The following is a 26378-nucleotide window of genomic DNA, read 5'->3' on the forward strand; positions in this document are numbered from 1 at the left end:
ACACGATTCTGATATATTGCAGTTTTCATTTTAGTATTTTGCTTTGCAATTAATCCTAATACATTTTCTGTTTTATTTACTACTATTTCTACCACAGTTTGTGACCTTGTAATTCTATTCAACATACATATAGGAGTTCTGTATCCCCAGGATGCATCTTCTGCCCAAGTTGCCAAATCATAATAGATTATTCATTCAGGTGGCCACTCATTGTCTTTCCATTTTGTAACTCTCTTTTATATTGTTTTCTCCTTAATAAGAAGAAATTAGGTCTGATCATTCCTAATATACATGAACCTGTCCAATTTTGGGGTAAAAATGCAAAAGTTATTTTACCACAGATTCAATAATATCCATTTGGAGTAGGCCAACTGTTTGGTATGTTAGTTTCATTAGTCCAGTTACTGAATTGGTGATTTATTTCTATGGGATTTCCCCATCTTCCCCAGTCTTTCTTTGCTCTCTTCCACATATAACCCCCTTCACAAAGTAAATTTCTTATTGGTTTTACACCATTTTCTAAATTTTGCCAGCAACTTTTTCCGATTATACCCATTTGCAAGATCCATTGTTGTCTCCTTTTGTTTCCTTTTCGATTTTTCCAGATTGTAGGGTCGCTTATATTACTCTCCATTGCCTCCCAGGCCCATCTCTTTCCCTGGTTAGTTCCCCTACAAACATAGCAGTTAGTTACATTCAATGCTTTAGATATATTTTCAGCAAGATTTACAAGGAGATTTTTAGCAACTGTGAGAATTTCATATTGGACTCCAGTTTTTTTTTTTTTTTTTTTGATCTTAATACTAATAATCACAGCTGGGTCTTCCCCAGTTCCATATATTTTAAGTCCAATTTTAGTTACTTGCTTCTGTTTCCATTTTTTTTTTTTTTTTTTCAAATCTATGAGAGTTAAATTTATTGGATTGCAGGCACGGGTTGTACAGTTATTGTTTGTTTGCATTCTTGCTATTGAAGCTTGTAAAGTCTTACACTGATAATCACATCCCTAGTCTGCAGTATCCCAGCATACACAAGACCATCCTTTTCTTCCACAGAGGTGTGATGACTGATACCTAGCTGTTTGATTAAGTACATAATCAGGATTTATATGACATTGGTATCCACCTGGGCAAATATATTTTGGTTGGCTACTGTAGTACTGCCTCCATTCTAGACTTCCACAATTAGTATCTAAATCCTCATCTATAATATCATATGCATCAAAAATCATTGGCAGTGAGGTACTCAAATTGGTTATAACTTCACTTGTTCCAATTAATTTCCTTTCTTCTGAATTTGTTCTCATTTCTACCCCAATACAAGGTTGGAAGTTCCTTTGGATCATAACACACAGTTTTGCTTGTTTTTCCTGACACAATTCATACTGGGTTTGATTATATATGCAACTGCCTATCTTTGTTCCTTTGCATTCATAAACAGTGTGATATACCAAGGTTTTAGAGGTTATTCTCCTTCATCTAGTTGTGGTAATACATTCAACTATAGTTGTTGTGAATGTTTTTAAAAGCCACCGCATCTTCCCATATGGTTCCTATCAGAACCGACACCAAAAGAGGTCCGGTCAGGATCATAGTGCTCAGCGGTCACAGCCCCAGGGGTTGCAGCCCTCGGCAGACCTTTTCAGCTGCAGCACGGACTCCCTCCGGTCTTGCCCTCTCTGGTAGGTTAAAGGTATATTCCCCGTCGGCTACTATGACAGTAGTATTTGACCCACAACAACTGTTCCAACGAGGTGGTAATTTCACACTGAATGCAAAAAGAACTGTAATTGATTTCTCAAAAATTGTTCATGGTCTCTCCTATGAGTAATAATATGCTTCAAACAATTGGGACACTTAGGTCTAATATACAAATTGCAGTGTTTGCATATAGGAGGACATGGACTAATACTGGCCCTTATCCTATGGTTTCTTAAAATAATTTCAACTATATCTTCATTTCTCATATCAGATTTACAGGAGTCAATATGAATTCTCTCAGTTACTTATCCAAGTCCTCTAGAGGGTCAGCTTGGCGTCTCTGGGTTCAGTCACAACTTTCCATTTTTTTTATGGGTCCTTTTACTCGAGACGCGTGTGTCCACCTTTTTTCAGCAGCTCTTATCGCCGTTTCTGTAGTTAAAAGAACAAGAAATGGTCCCTCCCAACGAGGGGATAAACTCTCTTCTTTTCAGCTTTTATGTAATTCTAGTTCTAATTCATTCACTGGAGCCGCCCCATGGCACTCCCCTCCAGGGCAGTCTCACTTCCAGGGTCCAGATTCCTCATAGCACACACACAGATCCGGTTCCACAGAAGAGCCTACTCCCCCACCTCTGTTCAACATTCCTTCTCCACCAGTTTTAAAGCAACCGCTTTCTTTTTATCCACTTTCCATGTTTCCTCCTTTACTCCCAGTCCACATTTATCCAACAACCCTTCAGTCCCATCTATCAACATGTCTGTTTCCATTTGTTTGCCTATCCCGGCACCCATTCCATGCTCAAACACAGGAGCTGCTCGAGCTCTCTCCTTCTAACATCTTAACTTCTTAACATCTTTCCCCAATATCACAATCTGAACAACATTTCTTTAGCTTTTAGTTTTTCCTGTCCTTTTCCAAAGTCAAAATTAAGGCATCAGGAAGAGGTATATTAATTTTGCACTCTGTCATATCTGCATACATTACTTCATTCCATTTTCCTTATCACCTCAAAAACAACATTAATTATAAAAATGTATAATAATTCAAAGTTCCATTTTAGGTCATTTTTCCTGATCTTCTAAAGTGTATGAAGGTCAGCATTGGTTACAATATTTTACCAACGTTTTCTTGTTTACAGAGGCCCCAGAAGACCCTCTCAGTTCTTTCCAATGTGCCAAAATGTAACCCAATGGGCTTTTCTTCAGAATTTCCTTGTCTTGACCGGCTCCCATTTCAGCCAATCTTTTATAGATCTCTATAGCTTCTCATCCCCAGTGCTCTGCAAATGCACTTATAAAAATGAGAGCACCTACACACAAGTTGTATGATATTCTTAAGGGGGTCAGTACAATAATATCTCTGGGTTCTGAAGATCAGCTCCCCTGTTGTTAGATCATAGTTTCGGTTACAGCAAAATTTCCTTTACAATCATGCCTCTTCAAATTTTCTTTGATACTTTTTTTTTTTTACAAATATTTTCCCAGTTTTCCTTTTTTACCCTCCCAGAGGATCCTCCAGAACTTTTGTGGCTTTTTCCACAAAATAATCATTTTATTTCTGTTCTCAGAGAATTACCGATTGGGTATCTATAATCTAATGGCTGTACACACACAAGAAGATGCACAGGATAAAAAAAAAAAGCAGCGAGAGGGGCAGCCGGACACTCCCCCTCCGCCCTTTTCTAAGCTGCTCACAGACGGGACACACACAGGGTTACACAGACAGGACAGCGGGAGGGGCAGCCAGGCCCCCCCGCTCACAGACAGGACACACAGGTACAAAAAAAATATAGACGCTTCGTCCGTCTCCGGCCGCTCTCCTCGCGGAGACACGGAACCGCGGACTGGGACTCCACACTCGCTTTGTAGCTATGCTACGTCTCAGTCACGCAAAAACACAAAGTTACACATGGGATCCCCCACTCACACTATGGTTCCGCTTACTCTCCTCACGGTTCTCAGAATCTGAGATACAGCAGAAACCTGGTGGGTTCGCTTACCCTTCACCTGCCCCCCTAGCAGGTCCGTCCTGGCTCCCAAAACTTGGGATACAGCGAAAACCTGGGCTCGCCCGATCCGCCTATACATATTTATTATCTATCCCCGCTTCGTATTATAATGAGCCAGAAGGTCCTTTGCACTTGCGCAGTGCCCCTTCTAATCACGGGCAGGGGTTTCAGGATGAAGTAAATGAGTCTCCCTCTTCTTAACCTTTACACCTTTTAATCTTCAGACATGGACTTAGGGTTAGTCGGCGCCCAGTCTGCTTCTCCTGCCGCTTATTAATAGGACCAAACATTTGTGCTTTTGTCATGGTCTTAAGGCTTGATCGCCCAGTCTGCCTCTCCCTGGCTTATCAGCAGGACCTTTCATCTGCTTTTGTCAGTAGAATTAGCATCTGCTTCTACCCCTCCAGCAGTAATCAATGCCTTGGCAAGATGGCAATGGCAGGTATTTAGGACAGACAATACTTTTGTTTAAGCATAGGAATTCTTTTAACTCCCTTATACAATTTCTCTGTATTACCTCCCTGTACATTGGTTACCCGTGTATCAGTTCCCCCTTTTTCTATAAAGTGAGTAAATTCTTTTATTCTATTATTTATGACAGACCTATCCATGTTACCTGGAGAAGGCCTTGGTTAAGTATATCTCTGAACCATCCAGTAACTCCTTATCCAATCCACTTCCAACAATTTTAAGCTTTTGCATATTCTCCTGCAGTTTTCCCAGCTTAGTATGGATTGATTCAGAATGGTCAGATTACTTTCATGCAGCACATACCTTTGAAATCCTCAAAACCTTTTCTGCAAGACACCCACTGTATCTTGCAGGATTCAGACCATCAGATGTCTGCTGCCTAAAAACCAAAACTTTTTCTACGAGACACCCACTGTGTCTTGCAGGACCCTAACCACAAGATGCCCACTGCCTCCTGTGATTGTAAACCATAGGACGCCCGCTGCCTCTTGTGCATAAAACCTTTTTGTACAAGACACCCACTGTGTCTTGCGGACCCAAATATCGGGTCGAATTATTTTTCTTTTGCCCATACTTTCATACAGTAATGGACCATTTTTTTCCTTACTCTTTTTTCCTTCCTGGGACGGCTGAATGTCCCAGTACTTTATCATTAACCCCAGGGGACCGTCCGGTGGTGCATCCGGTGGGCTGCTCCCTGCTTTATTCTTAGGATCTCTCCTTGGATCCTTTTCTGGGTTATAATTACGACTCTTACTCTGACCCATTGTCTTACTCCGGGGACCTCTACCTGGGCCCCCGGGACTGGGACCTCTACTGGGACCCGTCTTCCCTCCCCATATCTTAGTACAATATTCTATCATTTTTTTTGCTTATCTTTCCCTAGGGTTTCAGGGAAATCTCTCCAATTATCTAAGGGGTATTCATGTGAGTCGAAGGCTTGCTGCCCTTCGCCCCCCATCTTCTGGAATATCCACAAATATACACTCACTCGCTCCCCCTTGTTCCTGGCCCAGTCCCTCGCGGGAGATGGAAAACGCAGTACTTAAGGGTCCACACTCGCTTGGTTCAGTATATCGAACCTCTCATTCGTTATATTCCAGGAAACCCAATCCCGCCCGAACGGCAAACCTGCGAACAATTTCGCCGCGAACAATTCCGCTCTGCGAATTTCGCAATATACTTACGCGTCCTGCGTCTTCGTCCGGACTCCCGTGCACAGAATTTTTATGGGATTTTACCGGTTTTTCCTTTGCTCATTATTCTAGAATTTAGGTTCGTCGGTAAGGTTGAGGTAAGCTGTTGGTCGCGGGGCCGCGAAATGTCGCGGGGCGCCTCCCCAGAGGACCAAAGCTCACCGTTCCTTATCCGAGTCACGGCACCAGAAATTGTTATAAATTGAGACCACAACGGATCATAATCCAATTAGGATTTTATTAATTATAGCAAGTAGAATATGAGCAAAGACAGCGCTGGACGGCAGGGGAGTCTGCGCTCCGCCTACTGCCGTACTGAGCAGTTCAAAAAGCCCTCCCTTATACATCTTTTACTTCCGTGTTCATGACGTAGTTGAGGTACTCTGCGCATGCTTCAGCTGTTGCTAGGGGGTCGACCTCTGCCTCCCGGTGGTCGGTGAGGCCAAAGTAAGAAGTCTTCCTCCTTTGTTCCATAGTTGACCCTTCATTTATGTCCTTATATGGAGTGGTTTGTCTTATTTCTGCCATTGCAAGCCAGTTTCTGTAACACCTTGTGGTCATCTTATGTTTGCATAAACGGTTTCTGGTTTAATTGGTGTAAGCGATTGTGGTTTATCTTGCATAAACTGTGTCCGTTAACTGTGTGCATAAGCAATTTCATATCTTTTGTTGTCTAACCTTTATATTGGGCTTAACATATATATATACCTAACATATATCTTAATAAACAATACCTTATTCTTTAGTTTTTCACAAGTCCAAATTATGACTGACGCAATTTCATACGTAAGGGTCCCGAAGGTTCCATCTGCCATGTCTTCTCTGGTTCTGGTGCTTTCTTTATTCTTGAATAATGTATCCAAGCAGGTTGTTGCTTTATCTTCACTGCTGTAAAGGTGGTCAGTAATATCTGGTACAGTCCACTCCAGTTCTCCTGTAGAGGATCTCCTGAAAAATTCTTAACATAAACCCAGTCTCCAGATCTGAAAGGGTGAATCGGATAATCCAAACCTCTTGCTCTTGTCCCTGCTACTCTCTTATTTATCTCCTCCAATTCTTTTCCCAGATTGACCAAAAACTGTCGGAGATAGCCTTCCCCCACTTCCTGAAGACTTTCTCCTTTAACTTGGGACTTTTATGGTCTTTCATATAAAATTACAAATGGGCTAACCTCTTCTTTCGACCAAGGTTTAGTTCGAATTCTTAATAGAGCCAGTGGTAAACCTTGGTACCAATATAATTTCATTTCCTGACATATTTTCCTAATTTGTTGTTTGATCAGATGGTTTATCTTTTCTACGTGTCCACTGGCCCGAGGCCTGTATGGAACATATACTTGCCAATCAATTTCCAATTTTTGCTAATTTCTTGTAACAATTTTGCACTAAACTGCAAACCTCGGTTGGAAGAAATTGCCGCTGGTACTCCAAAGCAAGGTATTATCTCATTAAATAATGTTTTAATCACTTGTCTTGCATTATTTATCCTACAAGGGAATGCTTCTGGCCAGCCAGAAAAAGTATCTGTTAACATCAACAAATATCGATAACCCCCTTTTCTTGATAATTCAGAAAAATCTATTTGCAAGTGCTGTCCTAGGTAACTTCCTCTCACAATTGTCCCAATTTGATTTCTATTTTCAGTTTTATGCTTATTCTTAAGACATAGCTGACATTGTTTTGTCACTGATTGAACTGTGTTGTATAGATTTCTTCCTACAATTTGTTTGTCTAAATATTTATATAAAGAGTTGCTACCCCAATGAGTTTTATTATGTTCTCCCTGAACTAACTTCCAGAGTTGGTTATAGGAGATTACAATTCACCCATCAGGTATCTGAACCCAATCCTCTTTATTTTCCTGTCCTTTTAGATCCTGAATCAATTTTTATCCTCTTTTGAATACCTAGGTTTAGATTTTTCAATTGTTAGTTTGCCATCAGGGATTAAGGACATGATTTGTGATTGTTCAGCTGCTCGTTTGGCTTCAGAATTGGCCAAATTATTTCCAATTTCCTGATCAGAGTCACCTTGTTGATGTCCTTTACAGTACATAACAGCTACTTCTTCAGGTAGCTGAACAGCCTCCAGTAATTGTAGAATTTCTGTAGCATGTTTGTTCAAAAGTCCTCATTCTTTTCAGATATCACCATGTACATAATCAGTCCAAATATTTATCCTTTTGTCTTTAGCCAATTCCAGGGCTCTCATTAATGCTATTATTTCTGCCTTCTGGGCAGAGGTGTTCGAGGGTAAAGGTTTAGCCCCTGTTACCTGTGAAGTAGTGTTAATGGCATATCCTGCCTTTCGTTTACCATTCTTCATGAAGCTACTACCATCAGTAAACCAAGAATCAGCATCTTCCAGAGGCTTTTCTTTCAAGTCTGGTCAGCTCAAATATACAGTCTCTATGGTGGCCAAGCAGTCTTGTGTTAGTGGTTCTGTCGATTGTTCCTGCAAAAGGATGCTAGACTGACAACCTTAGTGACCACAATTTCTAAATCATCTTGTTCCACAAGGGTGGCCTGGTATTTAAAAAACATGAAGGAGATAACCAGTGGGCTCCTTTCTGTTCCAGGACTGCTGATACAACATGGGACATTAGCACAGTAATTTTTGTTCCAAGGTGAATTTGCGAGCTTCTTCAATATTCATGACAACAGCTGCCACAGCCCTTAGGCATCTGGGCCATCCTTTGCTCGCTTCATCCAGCTGTTTTGTAAAACATGTCACTGCCCTTCTGTAGGGTCCTAGTTTTCGAGCAAGGACCTCCAGAGCTATTCCCTGTTCTTCATAGGAATATAGCCAAAAGGATTTAGTTACATCCGGAAGTCACAGAGCTGCAGCTCTCATTAGCTCTGTTTTTAAATTTCTAAAATCCGCCTCTGCTGAATTAGTCCATTCTAAAGAGGGAGGGTTTCCCTTCAACAGTTCATATAGTGGTCTTACCAGAACACCGTAATCATGGATCCAAAGTCTGCACCATCCAGTCATTCCCAGTAATGTCCGGAGCTCCTTGCCAGTTGATGGTCGTGGAGTCTGACAGATGGCTTCTTTTCTAGAAGCTCCAAGTTCTCTCTGTCCTCCTGTTATTTCATATCCTAGGTAGGAAACTAGGGTTGGGATTAGTTGGGCCTTTTGTCTGGATACCCAATAACCATTCAGTCCCAGAAAAGTTAATTCCACTGTCCACTGGATACATTCTTCCTTTATTTCTGTAGCAATTAATAGGTCATCCACATATTGTAACAGAGTCCCCGTCTGAGCAGGTGGCTTCCATGATCCTAGTTCTCGTGCTGATTTCCAGAAATTGCTGGACTGTTTTAAACTCTTTAGGTAATAGTGTCTAAGTTAATTGAGTTTCCCTTCCTGTGTCAGTATTTTCCCATTCAAAAGCAAATAAATTTTGGCTTTCTTTGGCCAATGGTAAGCAAAAGAAAGCATCCTTTAAATCCAAGATGGCAAACCATTTCTGATTATTATTATTCAATTTAGTTAATAAATCATACAAATTAGCTACTACTGGACAAATATCCTCTGCAGTTTTGTTGACTGCTCTGAGATCTTGAATCAATCTGCAACTTTTATCATCCTATTTCTTTACTGTCCATAATATTATATTCCAATTCACATTCAATTAATAATATATATTTTAAAATTTATCAATGACTTTTTTTTTTAATTCCCTTTGATCTTCTAATTTTCAGGGATATTGTTTTATTCTAATTGGGCAGGCCCCCCTTTTTATTTCCACTTTAACAGGCAAAGCATTTTTCACCTTACCTGGAATTTCAGATGCCCATACTCCCAGATATACCTGATTAAGGATTTCTTCTATTTCAGGGAGGTCCTCCTGTTTGCTTTTCTGTTGAATTAAAGATAAACTCAAAACTGCAATTAATTGTTTGTTTTTAACTCTAAATTCCATTCTGCCTTCTTTAAATGTTGCTTCTCACCCTAAGAAATATTTTAGAGAATTTGGCATGCATAAAAATTTATGCATTCCTTTTTTTTTCCCAATTTGTACTTTAAGGGTTTCAGAAAGAATGCCTCGGGTTGTTTGTGGGTTTTGGGTTTTTTTTCCTCTTTTTCTTGGTGGCCAGTAGCTCCCACATCTGTAACAAATTCCTTTCTCTCAGATTTAACACCGAATAAGTTGCTCCTCTATCCACTAGAATTCCACTTTATTTCCTCTAGTTCCTACTTTTAATTTAACCAGTGGATCTGCTAGGGTAGATTCCCCAGGTCCCTGTCAGTCTGGTTCCAATTCAGTCGCTGGAGCCACACCATGGCACTACCCCCCCAAGGGCAGTCTCACTTCCAGCGTCTGAACTCTTCCCCCCCAGTTTCAAAGCAACCACCACAGCCGTGGCTATAGCACGACCCAGCTTTTTCTTTTCTACTCGTTCCCGATTCCTATACGCTCTCCATGCTTCCTCCTGTCCACATTTATTCAACAACCCCTCAGTCCCGTCCGTGCACATGTCTGTTCCCACTTGTTTGCCTGCCCCAGCACCCATCCCACGCTCAAACACAGGAGCTGCGCGAGCTCCCCCCTCCTTTCCCCCTTGGTTTTCCTTTTTTTTCCCCTCACAGTTGCTCACCCTGCTCTGCAGGGGCTGCAGATGCCTCTGCAACAGCACTGCTGGTTTAACCCTTTCTGAACTTGGAATGTGCATCTGCTGCTTGGTGCCAGTGACAGTGATCTCTTGCTCCTTATGAATATCAGATAGGACTGATGCAGAGGGTGCTCCTCTCGGAGGCATCTCTGATAATTTTACAGCCTATCTTCCTGATTACTGGTTTTTAACTTTAAACATCTTTCCCCAGTATCACAGGTTGAACAACATCTCTCCATCTTAACTTTCAGTTTTTCCCTGTCCTTTTCCAAAGCCAAAATTAAGGGATCTGGCGGAGCCATATTAATTTTGCATTGTGTCTGTCACTCCACGTGGTCTCTTAAAGTGAAAAACATATCGGCATACATTACTTCATGCCATTTTCCTTGCAGCCTCAAAACAACATTAATTGGAACAATGTATTATAGTTCAGGTTCCATTTTTAAGCCATTTTTCCTGATCTTCCAAAGTATACAAAGGCCACCATTGGTTACAAAATTTTTCAAAACAGCTGGACAACATTTTCTTATTTCCCGAGCCCCCAGGAGACCCTCCCAGTTCTTTCCAGTGTGCCAAAATGCACCCTAAAGGACTCTTTTGCATGATCTCTTCACTCTGCTGATTTTCCATTATCAATCTCACACACACACAGGATCCCACAGACACACTCCACACAGTTACAACACTTGAAACAGACAGAGACTAAAATTCTATCAAACAAACCACAGTTAATAACACAGTTATAACATCCTGTCACCAATACCAAAATCACAAGACCAAAATCCTTAATGACACAAGCCACAACAAGATCCAAAACCATTTCCACGAGACACCCCCTGCATCTTGAAGGACCCAAACCACAAGAAGCCCCCTGCTTCTTGAGGGTGTATACCAGTAAAATCCAAAACCTTTTCTACAAGACTCCCACTGCGTCTTGCACAACCCAAACCATAAGAAGCCCCCTGCTTCTTGTGGGTGTATACCAAACGGACGCTAGCAGCCGGGTATACGCCTTTACCAACAAGATTTCTTATCTTGATTTACGGAAGGCTTCCAAACCTTGCGTACGCTTACCAACCCAACCCAATGACCAATGTAGTCTTTATGCAAGATGCCCCCTGCACATAACAGACTATAGAAAAGAAAAGAATACCTTTTATGAAGATGGTCCTTGTCTGCTCCTGCAGTGACCCGAATGAGTCGAGGGGTCCCTCCGGGAAAAATTCCCGAGGGCCCTAGGGAGCCCTGTCCTCAGCGGGTCCTGCAGCCGAGCAGAGAGGGTCCCATCTGGGTCGCCAAATTGATTCAGAGAAAACTCCAGGAACAAACTTGCCAACAAAGTTTTCAAGCTGACAAGCAGGTATTCTTTATTGCAGCGCCGGGAGACACGGGGGATAACTCCTCCTAATGTGTGTCTCCCTATTGCTACACAAGCCATCCTTATATAGTCCCTGGGCATACATACATATTCATGAGTCTACGTATGGATTACATCATTTTCCAGAAAGCTCCCCGCATGCGTACAGAATTGTGGTGGTGGTCTCTGAGGGTCGTTTACTTCTTCCAACAATCTTCATCACTTCTGGCAGCCTTTGAAGCACACGCAGTAGATGCTTATACCAGTTTAATTGGTTCGCTAGCACCAGAGACATAATAATCCCTCTATCCTCCTACTTATCAGTTAGTTTACCCGCAGCCTATCCCGGACACCTGCTATTCCCAGATACTCCTTATCCCTGCGTCCTGTTTTTCTAGATTGTTATTCTTAAGACCACATCAACTATAACAATTTATCTTGTGCCAGTATGTTCTCTATCTGTACTCTATTTTTTTTCTATGTATTATGCACCTCAGTAATTTTCCACTGCTACTGTTACAAAGCCATTGAACTTAACATTGCTTAAAACTAATTCTAAAGGTTTATAAATTCCATTTTGTGATTTTGTGTTCCCCTTGTTTCAGCTGATATCACACCAATGCTTTTAGATGTTGCTAAGTAATGTTTACTCCAATCAAGGACTTTCTCAGGCTTGTGAATGTGGGAAAGCGTTGGAGATGGAAGGCATCTGTATGGACTCCCCTACGACAAGTTGCAGAAAATGCTGGAGAGGGTGAATCGAGTCAGTTTGCCAAGGTGAAAGCCATCCAGCTGGCCTTGGGCATTGCTGAACTAGAAAAGTACTTTATACTGACTCATGGATAGTGGCAAGTGCCCTGTGGGGGTGGTTGCAACAATGGAAGCAGAGCAACTGGCAACATAGAGGTAAACCCATCTGGGCTGCTGCTCTGTGGCAAGATAACGCTGCCTGGGTGCAGAACCTGGTGGTGAAGTTACGCCATGTGGATGCTTGTGTACCAGGGAGTTGGGCCACAGAGGAACATCAGAACAACCAACAGGTAGATAAAGCTGCCAAGACTGAAGTGGCTCAGATGGATTTCTATGGCAACATAAGGGTGTATTATTTTTGGCCTGGTGGGCCCATGACACCTGAGGCCATCAGGGCAGATGCACCATATAAATGGGCTTGAGACCAAGGGTTGGACTTAACAATGGACACTATTGCCCAGGTTATTCAGAAATGTGAAACATGTGCTGCAATTAAGAAAGCCAAGTAGTTAAAGCCTCTCTGGTATGGAGGACAATGGCTGAAGTACAAATATGGGGAGGCCTGGCAGATTGACTATATCATAGTCCCACCAACCTGCCAAGGCAAGTGCCATGTGCTTACCATGGTGGAAGCAACCACCCAGTGGCTGGAAATATACTCTGTGCCTCGCCACTGCCCGGAACACTATCCCAGGCCTTGAGAAACAAGTCTTGTGGCCACACGGCACCCCAGAAAGAATTGAGTCAGACAGTGGGATTCATTTCCGTAACAACCTTATAGACACTTGGGCCAAAGAGCATGGCATTGAGTGGGTATATCACATCCCCTACCATGCACCAGCCTCTGGGAAAACTGAACGGTACACTGGGCTGTTAAAAGCTATACTGAGAGCAGTGGGTGGTGGGATTTTCAAGCATTGGGATACACATTTACCAAAGGCTACTTGGTTGGTCAACACCTCTTTGGAAGCAAATCTTCAGTTAGTAAATTTTAAAGCAAAGTGAGTTTGACATCTGCCATGAGCATTTGACAGTGCAAAAATCCTCCACCACTTGGATTTTATTTAAGCAGTTAAAGCCACCCTTACTTATTTCTGAGGAAGACTGAAATAGATTATTTTTTGAACAAAATAGGAGTTCTTACTGTTTAGCATTGTAAATTATACTAGGAATGTTGTGTGCCGCTACTTAAAAAAAACCTAAATCATTTGTTTATTTTGAGCATTATTCCCAAGCAGGGGAAACTTCAACATCTGTACCTTAAATATTTTTTGAAACTTAATTGGCTTGAAATTCCTCATGAGTTTTAATTTCTTCTTCCCGTGAGAACTGCATTCTTTGTTCACGGAAATATTCAGATCACCAGTTTTTTTTTAGAAATCTGTCTAATCTTGTAGCCAGGAATGTTGGAGGTATTTTTCATTTTATCAAACTCCACTTTCAGAGGTCAGTCAAAGTACCAAAAAATAATTAATTTAATGCCTTGTACAAAGAAAGGAAGTGATTGAACCAGAATGGAATGTCAAAAGGAGTCCAGATGCAATGGAAAAAAGCATTGCTACCACTGTTTTTTCTGAAGTAGATAGTTAATGTGTATAACTGTTCATGTGACTACTGAGTCTTACCAGGAAGATCATTGTGTCTGAATGTTTTTATTCCAGAAGAATGTAGCTGAAAATAAGCCTGATGATTTATTTGCTTCAAGGCATAATGGCTTTATACATCTATGTATTTTATTATTTATCCCTAAAATGGAATTCAAGTCTTTTTTTTTAATAAATCAAAGTCAAATATACATTTTAAATTGCTTTGTGTGAAAAAATTCATAAAAGCAACAAAACACTCTAAAGAGTTTTTAAATACTTTCTCCAGTAATTTGGAAAACTCTTGCTGCTTTGCTGTGTTGTAGCTGTGCTTTGTGGTAAGCTTTCATCTGCTTAGGAGAGTGTGGCCCTAAAGGTAGACAGGGTGTTCCTGTTTGTGCTGCATGGCTCTTCAGGTTGTCCTTCTGGATGGTTGTACTCTTGTCTGTTGTTCCATGTGTTGTGGCTGTGCCTAAATACTCGAGTTGTGTGATCTGTTTGTAGTAAATGAGGCATATGCCTGTCTTAAGTCATAATTCTCATTAGCACTAGTATGACAGAGGGGGATGGAAATGTGCAAGGGATGGTGGTGGGGCCCCATTCCCCAACATGATGCTGGTGCTGCCCTCAGCTTAGTGAGTATGGGGAGGCACCAGCAGCCCTTCGCTTCCCTGCCTTTCCTCGGGCTTTCCAAATGAGTGTTCAGTGACCTGTTTCAGTGCAATATTCTGAAGAGGTGATTTGTGCCAGTGTTAGCAGTTCCTGTCAGACAATGCAAGTGACAGGGCTCCAACTTTGTGCATGCATTCTGCAGTCACTGTTACGTTCTATAAATGTCACTGTGTGTCTAATGCATTATGTGGCAAAATGGTTTTCATGCTTATTGCTGGTTATTGCTCTGCTTGGAAGATAAACTGCTGGATTAAACTTTTCTGGTTTTAATGATAATGTTTTAAAATTATTCAGATTTTTATTTTGGGCTTTTTAGCATAAATTCAGCAAGGTCTATGTTCAAGTGGGTTTTGCTGTTGACTTTGTCCTTGTGATAATATGCTACTCACATTTTTTTTATTGTTTCATGTGCTCAGTATTGCTAAGTAACTGAACAAGCTTTGCATTCTTCAAATAACCATAACTTGAGTGCAGAAGTAAAAATTACATGGGATCAGTATGATCTCCCTTTAATTTGTAGAAAATAATGTTTGCTCGCTGTTTACCTTATTCTAAGTAAATGGCTAAATATCAAATGTTACTTAGAATCATAGAATAGTCAGGGTTGGAAAGGACCTTAAGATCATCCAGTTCCAACCTCCTGCCATGGGCAGGGACACCTCACACTAAACCGTATCACCCAAGGCTCTGTTCAACCTGGCCTTGAACACCACCAGGGATGGAACATTCACAACTTCCCTGGGCAACCAATTCCAGTGCCTCACCACCCTAACAGTAAAGAATTTCTTCCTTATATCCAATCTAAACTTCCCCTGTTTAAGTTTGAACCCATTACCCCTTGTCCTATCACTACAGTCCCTAATGATCTGAAGTGTTATTTTAATAGAAAAAGAATCTGAGTACCTCAAACACTGAACAAAGGAAAAAGAGAAACTTCCATGAAATCCTCTATTTGCTTGAAATGGGTTTGTTTCTTCTCCTGCAGGTACTTGGGCGATGTTTCTTGACGGTGATGCAGGTCCACTTTCAGTTCCTGTCACAAGCTGTGCAGAAAGTCCAGCCAGTGGCACACTCGTGCTTTGCTGAAGCTGTAGCCCAGGAGAAAAAGAATGTTAGTGGAGCCAGAACCTCAAGTTTAAGCCCCACAAATGAGCTAGAAGATGCAATAAGATCATGGAGAGGAGCAGCAGAGGTATGGAGGTCTTGCTGTAGTTATGTTTAGTGAAATGGCAGTTGTGTTTAGTGAAATCTAAATTCCGGCTAGATGCCCTAATAAAGGAAGGAAATCTCTGATTTTTCAAGACATGCTACATTTCAAGTGGGGATCATGGTGCAGTTAGTTTCAGATGCTAAAACTTGTTTTACCTATATGCTGATTATACCATCTCTGTGCTGTGTAAAGTTTTCTTTGTGATATGATTGTATATAAGGAGTACACAAACAGTGGAAACAGCTTTTTGTTAGTTATGAATTAACAGCATTCAAATGTGGTTTGGCAGAAGTGGAATTTAGAATAAAACATACAAGTTGTCTTTGCAAAAATAGCAAAAAATCTTGATGAAAAATAATTTAGACAATTACTTTCTCTTAAATTTTGAGCACTGTCGTGGTTTAAGCCGCACAGCTCATTCACTCACTCCCCACCCCTGCTTCCCCAACTCCCGGAGAGCTGGGAAGGAGAATCCAAAAAATGTAGCTACCATGGGTTGAGATAAGAACAGTTTAATAACTAAATTATAACACAAATCACTACTGCTACTAATAATAATAATAATAATGATAAAGGAAATAACAAGTGAAGAGAATACAACACCTCACCAGCCACCAACCCATAACTCACCCCACCCTGCCTGATTGAGCACCAACCGATACCTCCTCTAACCCCCAGAGTCCCAGCCCTTCCAGGTAACTCTAGGTTACATCCTCAGTATGACATACCATGGTATGGAATACCTCTTTGGCTAGCCTGGGTCAGGTGTCCTGTCTCTCCTTCCTTCTGGGCTCCCCTTCTCCCTGGCAGAGCATGAGGCTCAGAAAGTCCTTGGACAAACCAAACATTTGAGCAGTAATTCAAAGCATACTTGCTATCAGCAACCGTTCCCATCCCGAAAGTCAAAACACAGTGCTGCACCAGCTACCAAGAAGGAGAAAAAATGATTGCTACTGCTGAACCCAGGACAAGCACAAATTCTATTTTATACTTAAATCTTTACATTCGCTTTTAACACTTTTTTCTTATGCTGCTAAGCCTGATGTTCCTTGCTCCATCAGTTGTTGGAATGTGAATTGTATCACTTACATGTACCACTCTCTGGACTTGTATTTTCATAAACACTTGTCATCTGTGCAATCCTTACTTTTACTGCTGAAAAAGGAAAATCAGTTTTAGGAGCTTTTCTGCTTTCCCTTGTACTATTGAGGTCCGCAGGCTTATAGATCAGAATGACTTCAGACATGCATAGTTTCTTTAAATTCAAGTAACTTGGAGCATGTGCTTTTGAAGTCCGATTTGGCAGCACACACAAGCTTGTTTATCATCTTGACTGGAAATGTTGTCAAGGTTTCCATTTATCAACCTGGGATGTGAAAGGTATATGAAAGCAAGCAAGTTTCCTTTAGAACTATGAATGCAGAAGAATTGTTTGTAATTTTTACTGCAGCATAAGTTTATGTCACTGGATAAAATAAGGATTTGGGAGTGCTTTACGTATATTACAGATAATTGTAACAGGTCTAATCCTGGTATAGCTGTACTCCTTTTGCATTAAAAATAGTTAATTTTATGTTTAATATACTTAGTTTCTTAAAACTGTTACAATTTCTAGAAAGGCCCTGCCATTGCTATCAAGTTTATTTAAAATGTGGTTAAAATTATACTTGGGTTTGCAGAATCTGGGACCTTAACTTTCTTTATACCTCCTTAACAGTCCACTTAAGCTATTTCTGTTATTAAAACCTGTATTTTGAAATAGAGTTTAATACATATATTACACTAATCATATCCTTCACTAAACATACATGGGGAGGAGACCAGAAAAATACAGGTTCTTCCTAGTTCCAGAATAAAAATAGAAGAAACTTCTCAGTTTTTATGATATTGACTAAAATTGCTCTGAAGTATTTGTGTGGGATTTTAGGATAGCATAAGAAAAAATCTGTCCTCTCTAGATAAATAAAATCTCTCAAAATTTAGATAGACTAGTATGCAAGTCATTTTGATAGGAGATTTGAAATACTGAAATCTTTCAAAATTTTGACTTTGTGGAGGAAGGCAATCTATTATTTCCATATACCCAGCCTCATTGACAGAGAATACACTGCTATTTCAGAATAAAGTTTAAGGTAATATTTTGTTAGTAACTCAGAACTATTTTCCCTTTTTTTTCACTTGGAAAATACTGTAGTTTTGTATGTGTCAATGAGGTAAGCAATGACCATTGGCTGTAGTACCAAAAATCCCCAATTTCAACATCCTGCTTTAGAGCAAGACTCCTTTCTAGACTGAAAAATAAGCTCTTTCCAAGACCTTGAATGCAGTTGAGAGCAGGTTTTTTATTTGTTTTACTCTGCTCAGTCATGTAATTTTTTACAGTTAAAACTAGATATGTGGCTTTTCATATTTCTTATTTTTCTAAATCATATTACATAAAGCTATTCTCTTGCTGTGCTAAGTTGATCTTAGTCTTGTGTGGGTCTTCTCAAATTGCACCACAGTAATCAACCTTAATTTTACAAAATATATCTTGTGTACAAAGGAGTGTTTGTCCACATGATTAAATATATTTTTTGTGGCAAGTAATAGCCTTTATGTTGAAGTTGCAAGACCCTCCTCTGGGAATGAGAGTCATCATGTGGCCTGTGTAACAGGATCCTTAGTCTTGAGAGGGAGCTGAAATAATAACAGCAAACAATGTTGAATTAAGTTGCTATCCAACACCTATGTGCCATACAAATTACGTGAGATTTGTACTTGCAAAGTAGCAGTAGAGATTTAATAAATTATAATAAATAAGCTCCTCCAGATCCTTCCCACCAGGTTCTGCTTTTAATCTCCTTTATAATGTTTTAAACACTGTGGGGTGTTTTTGGTTGCTCTTTAAAATTTAATTAATCTTGAACTGGTTTGACTCTTTTCCCTGTATTTTTATTTTGCATTACAGGCAACATCTCAACTACGAGAAAGAGGCTGTGATGGATGTTTGGCAGGAATTCAAGTCCAGCAACTTTTCTGCTCACAGAGTGTGGCAGTCCCTGAACATCAGCTCAAAGTACTAAACATGAAAATTGACAGTGCTTTGCAGGTAATTTTTAAATTCTACTGCTTTTATGTGCATGTATGTCCTGGGTTCAGCTGTAATAGTTATATTTCTCCTTCCTAGTAGCTGGTGCAGTGCTGTGTTTTTTGATTTTAGTCTAATAACAATGCTGATAACACACCAATGTTTTTAGTTGTTGCTAAGTAATGTTTACCCCAATGATGGACTCTTCAGTCTCATGCTCTGTCAGTGAGGAGGGGCAGGAGAAGACAAAAGGAAGCAGACAGGACACGTGACCCAAACTAGCCAAAGGGGTGTTCCATACCACAGCACATCATGCTTCGTATATAAACTGGGGGGAATTACCTGGAAGGCCCGGATCACTGCTCAGGTCAGGCTGGGTATCAATCGGTGGGTGGTGAGCAATTGTATTTTCTCCCCTTGTTATTTCCCTTATCCTTATTATTATTGGTGGTAGTAGTAGTAGTAGTTTTTGTACTATATCTTAGTTACTGGACTGCTCTTATCTCAACCCATGGGATTTACATTCTTTTGATTCTTCTTCCCATCCCTCTGGGGGCAGGGGGGAGGGAAGAAGGGGGGAGTGAGTAAGAGGCTCTGTGGTTCTGAGTTACTGGATGAGCTTAAACCACGACAGTTCTTTGTGGCGCCCAGTATGAGGCACACAGGGTTGAGATAACAGCAGATCTGACCAGAGTGTCAATGTGTATTTGTGTCTAATTGTATTTGTCTAACTGTACAAATTGTGTGTCTAATTGTATTTGTGATAAGCATGCATTGTTTCAGATTAATAGTTGCTTGTCACAATGTTGATTTATTTGCTCTTAGAGTTGTTGCACTTGGTCTCGGAGTTTCAGCGTGTCATACCTTACTTGCAGCCAGTATTTGCTGCTTTAGTGTTTGTCAGCTTTGAGGCCTGGGCTAAGGTTCTTGTTTCACTGTACTTTACAGTAATGACTTGTGACACAATAGTAATTGATCATGAAACTGGTCTGGCTTGCGCTCTCAGTGTGGCCATCATCTCTATACTATGGGAGGCATGTAATGGGAATTTTTAGGAACTACACATCTTTTTTTTCATCCTTGGTTGGTAAACCTATGAAGGGGCTGTTCCCTCACACCCTCTGCTCCCAGTAGGCTATTTACAGCAGCATTTGAGAATTCTAAAGTTTTTGATGGCCTTCGGATACCCTTGAAACCAGCCTGCTTCTTTTGCTGGGAATCAGCATATTGCCACAAATACAACATGTTTTAACCATGGTAATCCCACCTTGAGAATGCTTGATTTTGTTTGATCTCGAAAGCTAAGCAGAAAACTGAACAGTACACTGGGCTGTTAAAAGCTATACTGAGAGCAGTGGGTGGTGGGATTTTCAAGCATTGGGATACACATTTACCAAAGGCCACCTGGTTTATCAACACTGGGGGATCTGCCAACAGGGCTGTCCCAGCCCAGTCATAACTTTTAATTACTGTAGAGGGGGATAAATTTCCTGTGATGCACATCAAAAATTTGCTGGGGAAGTCAGCCTGGGTTATTCCTGCTTCAGGTAAAGGCAAACCCACTTGTGGGATTGCTTTCACTCACATACCTGGATTTGCTTTGTGGGTAATGTGGGAAGATAAGGAGTTCAGGTGTGTATCCCAAGGGGATTTAATGTTGGGGGAAAACAGCCAATGAATTCAATTGTATGCTTTTGCTTGCTATATAATGCTTCAATAGCCCATCAGCTGGATAGCTATCTCCATCTCTCCTGGTTTTGAAAAGAATGTATGTGCTGTCATGATATTTAGCAGAGAAGCATAGAATCTTAGAACATTTAGGGTTGGAAAGGACCTTATGATCATCTAGTTCCAACCATGTAGTTCCAACTTGAGCAAGTCATGGGAAAGGCTAACAGCAGAACTGTCTTCATGTCACTGTTGACTGACCTGGACTTCCCTCCAGTCATCACCTCAAGAAAGAATTAACTTTGATGAAGCCAGACGAGCTCAGCAGTTACTAGGTGTGTTTGGCGGTGTCGTCAGCTGGCAACAATGCAGCACTACACACTGTCTCTCCTGCCCTGAATGACTGTTACAAGAGATGGAGCATGACATAATGTACTGGATGAGTTCAGCAACTTTATAGGGATTGGTCCATGCACTAAGGAATGATATTTCTGTGTGTGTATATATATGTGTGTATGTATATATGTGAGACAAAAAGCATGAGCATGATGTGAATGGTGTGTAATAAGAGGTGGATACTGTCCTTGGTTCAGCTGTAACAGTTTTTCTCCTTCTTAGTAACTGGTGCAGTGCTGTGTTTTCGACTTTAGTCTGAGAACACTGCTGGTAACACACCAATATTTTTAGTTGTTGCTAAGTAATGCTTACCCCATCAAGGACTTTTCAGTCTCATGCTCTGCCAGTGAGGAGGGGCATAGGAAGCTGGGAGGAAACAAAGACAGGACGCCTGACCCAAACTAGCCAAAGGGGTATACCGTACCACAGTACATCGTGTCCACTGTATGAATTGGGGGGAGTTACCCAGAAGGCCCAGATCGCTGCTTAGCTTGGGCTGGGTATCAGTCAGTTTGTGGTGAATAATTGGATTGTCCATCACTTGTGTTTTTTGTTGTCTTTCCCCCTTTTAGTTTCATATTCTCTCCTCATATTGTTTCTCTTATTATTATGGTGGTAATAGTAGTAGTAGTTTTGTATGGTACCTAAGTTATTGGTCTGTTCTTATCTTTCCCTGTGGGATTTACATTCTTTCGATTATCCTTCCCATCCCTCCAGTAGCAGGGTGGAAGAAGAGGGGGAGTGAATGAGCAGCTGCGTGGTTTTGAGTTACTGGCTGAGTTTAAACCATGACAATGTAGTACAGTCAGTGGGCAAAGGAATGAAATAAGGAAGGAGTGTATTACTGTAGAAATATGTACCACAGGCAGCCATGAGGTATTTGAGAATTATAGTATTGGAATCTTATATGATAAATGTGTATACTGTAGAACTGAGTAGGGTAAATCCATGTAACAATTCTTACATATGTATCCAAACATGGCGACTGCTTGCTTACTTGGTGATATGCCTGTGCTATCTCAAGTTTTTGTTTAATGTCAGGCTTACAAAGTGGCTTTGGAGAGTTTAGGCCATTGTGAATATGCGCTGAAGGCTGGCTTCCACTTGAACCCAAAAGCTATTGAAGCAAGTCTTCAGGTAGGATCTGCTAAACCTATTCTCTCTTTCATCCATCCTCATCTTGAAAATAACTATTTAAACCAAATAAATTGGACTCATATTAGGATTTTCTAATTTCTTCATTTATTATAATGGATCTGTGTTATGTCCCAGGGTTGTTGCAGTGAAGCTGAAGCCCAGCAAACAGGAAGGAGACAGACTCTTCCTCAGCCCATTCAGTCTGAACTGCCCACTGTTCCTGTTCAAATAGGATCACATTTTCTGAAAGGAATATCCTTTAATGAGTCTGCATCAGAAAACCTAAAGCTGAAAACGGTAATAACCTGTATCTAACCACAGGAGTGAATTTAAAAACAAAACAAAACAAAACCAAAACAAAAAAAACCCCAAACTTGAATTCCTTAAAATCCAGAGAACAACTGCAGTAGAATTTCAGTGCCAAACTTGTATTTGAAAGTGTATAGTTTTAGCCTGACTTCCTGTGGAAGCAAGATCTTGATAACATTGTAGCTTCACACCTGCTTCTGATAATGTTTCAACCACCTGGGCAAGTTCAGTTCTATATGAGAGATGCATAGAAATCTAGGAGGCATTGAAGCTTCTGTGAACTTTTTGAAAATAGCTGGGTTAGGTATCCAGAAGTGGAGGGGAAGGTGAGCCCTTGCTGATGGTCTTCAGAGCACTTATTGTCTTAGGTGACAAAATAAGTCTGGCCCAGCCTAGTGCTGAGAGGTGGGAGGTATGTTTAAAAATAAAAAAATTTTAAAAAAAATTGTAACAAAGCTCTTCTTAATGTCTTTTTACAAACTTTAATCAATTGTTAAAAACTGTGGAGAAAACTGTATTTTCAGTATGAAGGAATGGAAAATAAGTCCATGCATTCAGAAGTGATTTGGGCAATTTGAATCAGCATTCTCATTTTATTTATTTATTTATTTATTTATTTATTTTATAAGCCCAGTTCCTTGTTCCTGGAAGAGTTGAAACAATCCACAGCTCAAAATGCTGCTGTTCTGCTGTCTTTGCAGTGCTTTTTGTACTTTTGATTAAACTGTTCTGCAAGTTAAGTAAAAATACTATTTTATGACTTGGGAGGAGTATTGTGTTCCAAATAGCAGATGTTCTTCTATATTTCTGTTCTGCAGTTGAGTTCTTCTAGTTATACAAGACTGTTCAGAGGTAACAGATGTTGCAGTTGTCGGAAAAGCATGTAGAACAATGCTAAATACATGTGGAAGCACTGGTGTTAAAATTTCTGAATTGTATGTTTAGTAAGACAAAGTGTTTATTTTTTCAGTACACGATGCTGCAGTTGATTAAGGAAGCCAGATGCCACAATGGACTTACACCATGGGATGACGCTTCTGTTACTGAAGTACTAAATCAGGTTTGCCCTTCCACTTGGCGAGGAGCCTGCAAAACTGCCGTACAGTTGTTGTTTGGCCAAGCTGGACTGGTAAGTGACTATGAACTAGATTTGTTGGGGGAGAGGGGCACTGATCCATACCAAAACTACCAGTTAGATGCCAGCACCTGTAATGAATGCTCAAAGTGATGGAAAACTATGTCAGCCACTCTCGCCAATGAGACAGCTTTATTTGGATGTCTGCTCAGATGCCTCTGTACAAACGCCCATAGTGTGGAGAATAAACAAGAGAAATTAGAGATGTTTGTGCGTCTGCGGGGATATGACGTTGTTGGAATCATAGAAACATGATGGGATGGCTCCTATGACTGAGTGTTGGATTGGAAAGGTTATAGCCTCTTGAGGCAGATGGCGAGGGGGAGTAGGTATTTATGACAGTGATAGCCTGGAAAGTATGGAACTCTGTATGGGGACAGGTGATGAGTAAATAGAAAGCTTGTGGGTCGGGGTCAAAGGGAAAACTGCAATGGGGGACATGACTGTGGGGATCTACTACAGGCCATCTGCTCAAGAGGACTCTGTAGATGAAGCTCTCTATAGACAGATAGGAGCAGCCTCCCATTCCCAGGCCCTTGTCCTCATGGGGGACTTCAACCACCCTGATATCGGTTGGAGGAATGGTACTGCCCAGCACAAGCAATCCAGGAAGTTACTTGATCGTGTGGAAGAAAACATTCTCTTGCAAGTAATAGAGGAGCTGGCAAGGAGAAGTGCCATATTTGACCTTGTGCTCACCAAAACGGAGGGTCTGGTGGGGAATGTGATGCTCAGAGGCACCATTGGTTGCAGTGATCACAAGACAGTGGAGTTTGGGATACTCAGGGCACTGAGAAGAGCAGGGACCAAGCTCACTGTCCTGGACATAAAGGGAGCAGACTTTGGCCTCTTCAGAAACCTGCTTAGTAAACTTCTATGAGATAAAGCTCTAGAGGGCAGGGGGGGCCTATAATATTGGTTCATATTCACAGAATTACAGAATCACAGAAGCCCAAGGGATGGAAGGGACCTCGAAAGATCATCTAGTCCAACCCCCCTGCAAGAGCAGGGAAACCTAGAGTACATCAACAGGAACTTGTCCAGGCGGGCCTTGAATATCTCCAACGTAGGAGACTCCACAACCCCCCTGGGCAACCTGTTCCAGTGCTCTGTCACTCTTACAGTAAAGAAGTTCTTCCTGATGTTAACATGGAACCTCCTATGCTCCAGTTTACACCCATTGCCCCTTGTCCTACCACTGCATATCACTGAAAAAAGCCTAGCTCCATCATCCTGACACCCCCCCTTTACATATTTGTAAACATTGATGAGGTCACCCCTCAGTCTCCTCCAAGCTAAAGAGACCCAGCTCCCTCAGCCTCTCCTCATAAGGGAGGCGTTCCACTCCCTTCATCATCTTTGTGGCTCTACGCTGGACTCTTTCAAGCAATTCCCTGTCCTTCTTGAACTGGGGGGCCCAGAAGGGGACGCAGTATTCCAGATGCGGCCTCACCAAGGCAGAGTAGAGGGGGAGGAGAACCTCTCTTGCCCTACTAACCATACCCTTCCTAATGCACCCTAGGATGCCATTTGCCTTCTTGGCCACAAGGGCACATTGCTGGCTCATGGTCATCCTCCTATCCACCAGGACCCCCAGGTCCCTTTCCCCTTCACTACTTTCCAGCAGGTCAACCCCCAACCTGTACTGGTACATGGGGTTGTTCTTCCCCAGATGCAAGACTCTACACTCGCCCTTGTTGAATTTCATCAAGTTTCTCCCTGCCCAACTCTCCAGCCTGTCCAGGTCTCGCTGAAAGGCAACACAGCCTTCTGGTGAGTCAGCCACTCCTCCCAATTTAGTGTCATCAGCGAACTTGCTGAGGGTACACTCGGTTCCCTCATCCAGGTCGTTGATGAAAATATTAAACAGCACTGGTCCCAGCACTGACCCCTGAGGGACTCCACTAGTCACAGACCTCCAGCTAGATTCCGCCCCATTGACCACAACTCTCTGCCTTCTTCCTTTCAACCAGTTCTTGATCCACCTCACTACCTGATCATCAATCCCACACTTCCTTAGCTTGTCTATGAGAATGCTGTGGGAGACAGTATCAAATGCCTTACTGAAATCAAGAAAAACCGCATCTACTGCTCTACTATCATCCCTCCACCTAGTTACTTCCTCATAGAAGACTATAAGCTTCGTCAGACATGTCTTCCCCTTGGTAAAACCATGTTGGCTGCTCTTAATGACCCCCTCATCCTTGATCTGTCTAGAGATGGCATCAAGAATAAGTTGTTCGATCACCTTTCCAGGGATGCAGGTAAGGCTGACAGGTTTATAATTACCCGGGTCCTCCTTCTTGCCGTTCTTATAGACTGGCGTGACATTTGCCATCCTCCAATCCTCAGGCACCTCCCCCCTTTCCCACGATTTACCAAAGATGAAGGAGAGTGGCCTAGCAATGACCTCTGCCAGCTCCCTCAGCACCCGTGGGTCTATTCCATCCGAACCCATTGATTTATAGATGTCCAGACTGCTTAACTGTTCCCTAACACAATCCTCATCTACCAAAGCAAACTCCTCCTTTATCCTGACTCCTTCTGGGGCTACAGGAATCTGGGGCCCCCAGGGAGAGTCTGCAGGAGTAAAGACAGAGGCAAAGAAAGCATTCAGCACCTCTGCCTTCCTTATATCCTCTGTCTCCATGGTACCCACCTCGTTCAGCAGTGGGCCTATATTGCCTCTTGTGTTAGTTTTATTTGCTATGTATTTGAAGAAGCCCTTTCTATTGTCCTTAATCCGACTTGCAAGATTAAGTTCCAAGGAGGCCTTAGCTGTCCTAATTGCGTCCCTACATCCTCTAACAACTGTCCTATATTCCTCCCAGGTGGCCAGCCCCTCTTTCCATAATCCATAGATTCTCTTTTTCCACATGAGTTTGCCCAGCAGCTCCTTGTTTAACCACCCTGGTCTCCTAGATCCCTTACTTGATTTCTTGCCCATTGTGACACTCTGATCCTGAGCTTGGAAGAAGTGGTCCTTGAATGCTGACCAACTATCTTGAGCCCCTTTACCACCTAGTACCTTTTCCCATGAGACTTCCCTTAGCAGTTGATTGAAGAGGCCAAAGTTGGCCCTTCAGAAATCCAG

At 41.6% G+C, this 26378-nt stretch overlaps 1 protein-coding gene across 2 annotated transcripts in view; it reads left to right on the top strand.

Annotated features, from left to right (window-relative positions):
- The window catches only part of LOC117438174 (uncharacterized protein KIAA0355-like), a 114526-nt gene that overhangs the window by 58469 nt on the left and 29679 nt on the right, over positions 1 to 26378 (top strand). For both annotated transcript variants that reach the window (XM_034073636.1, XM_034073635.1), the window contains exons 2-6: positions 15345 to 15551; positions 18520 to 18660; positions 21745 to 21840; positions 21976 to 22137; positions 23120 to 23278. In XM_034073636.1, the coding sequence (XP_033929527.1) occupies positions 15372 to 15551; positions 18520 to 18660; positions 21745 to 21840; positions 21976 to 22137; positions 23120 to 23278 (738 nt within the window). In that variant the 5' untranslated portion in view covers positions 15345 to 15371. The remainder of the gene's footprint in view (positions 1 to 15344; positions 15552 to 18519; positions 18661 to 21744; positions 21841 to 21975; positions 22138 to 23119; positions 23279 to 26378) is intronic.

The sequence above is a fragment of the Melopsittacus undulatus genome, assembly GCF_012275295.1.
Source record: "Melopsittacus undulatus isolate bMelUnd1 chromosome W unlocalized genomic scaffold, bMelUnd1.mat.Z SUPER_W_unloc_1, whole genome shotgun sequence".
Taxonomy (NCBI): Eukaryota; Metazoa; Chordata; class Aves; order Psittaciformes; family Psittaculidae; genus Melopsittacus; species Melopsittacus undulatus.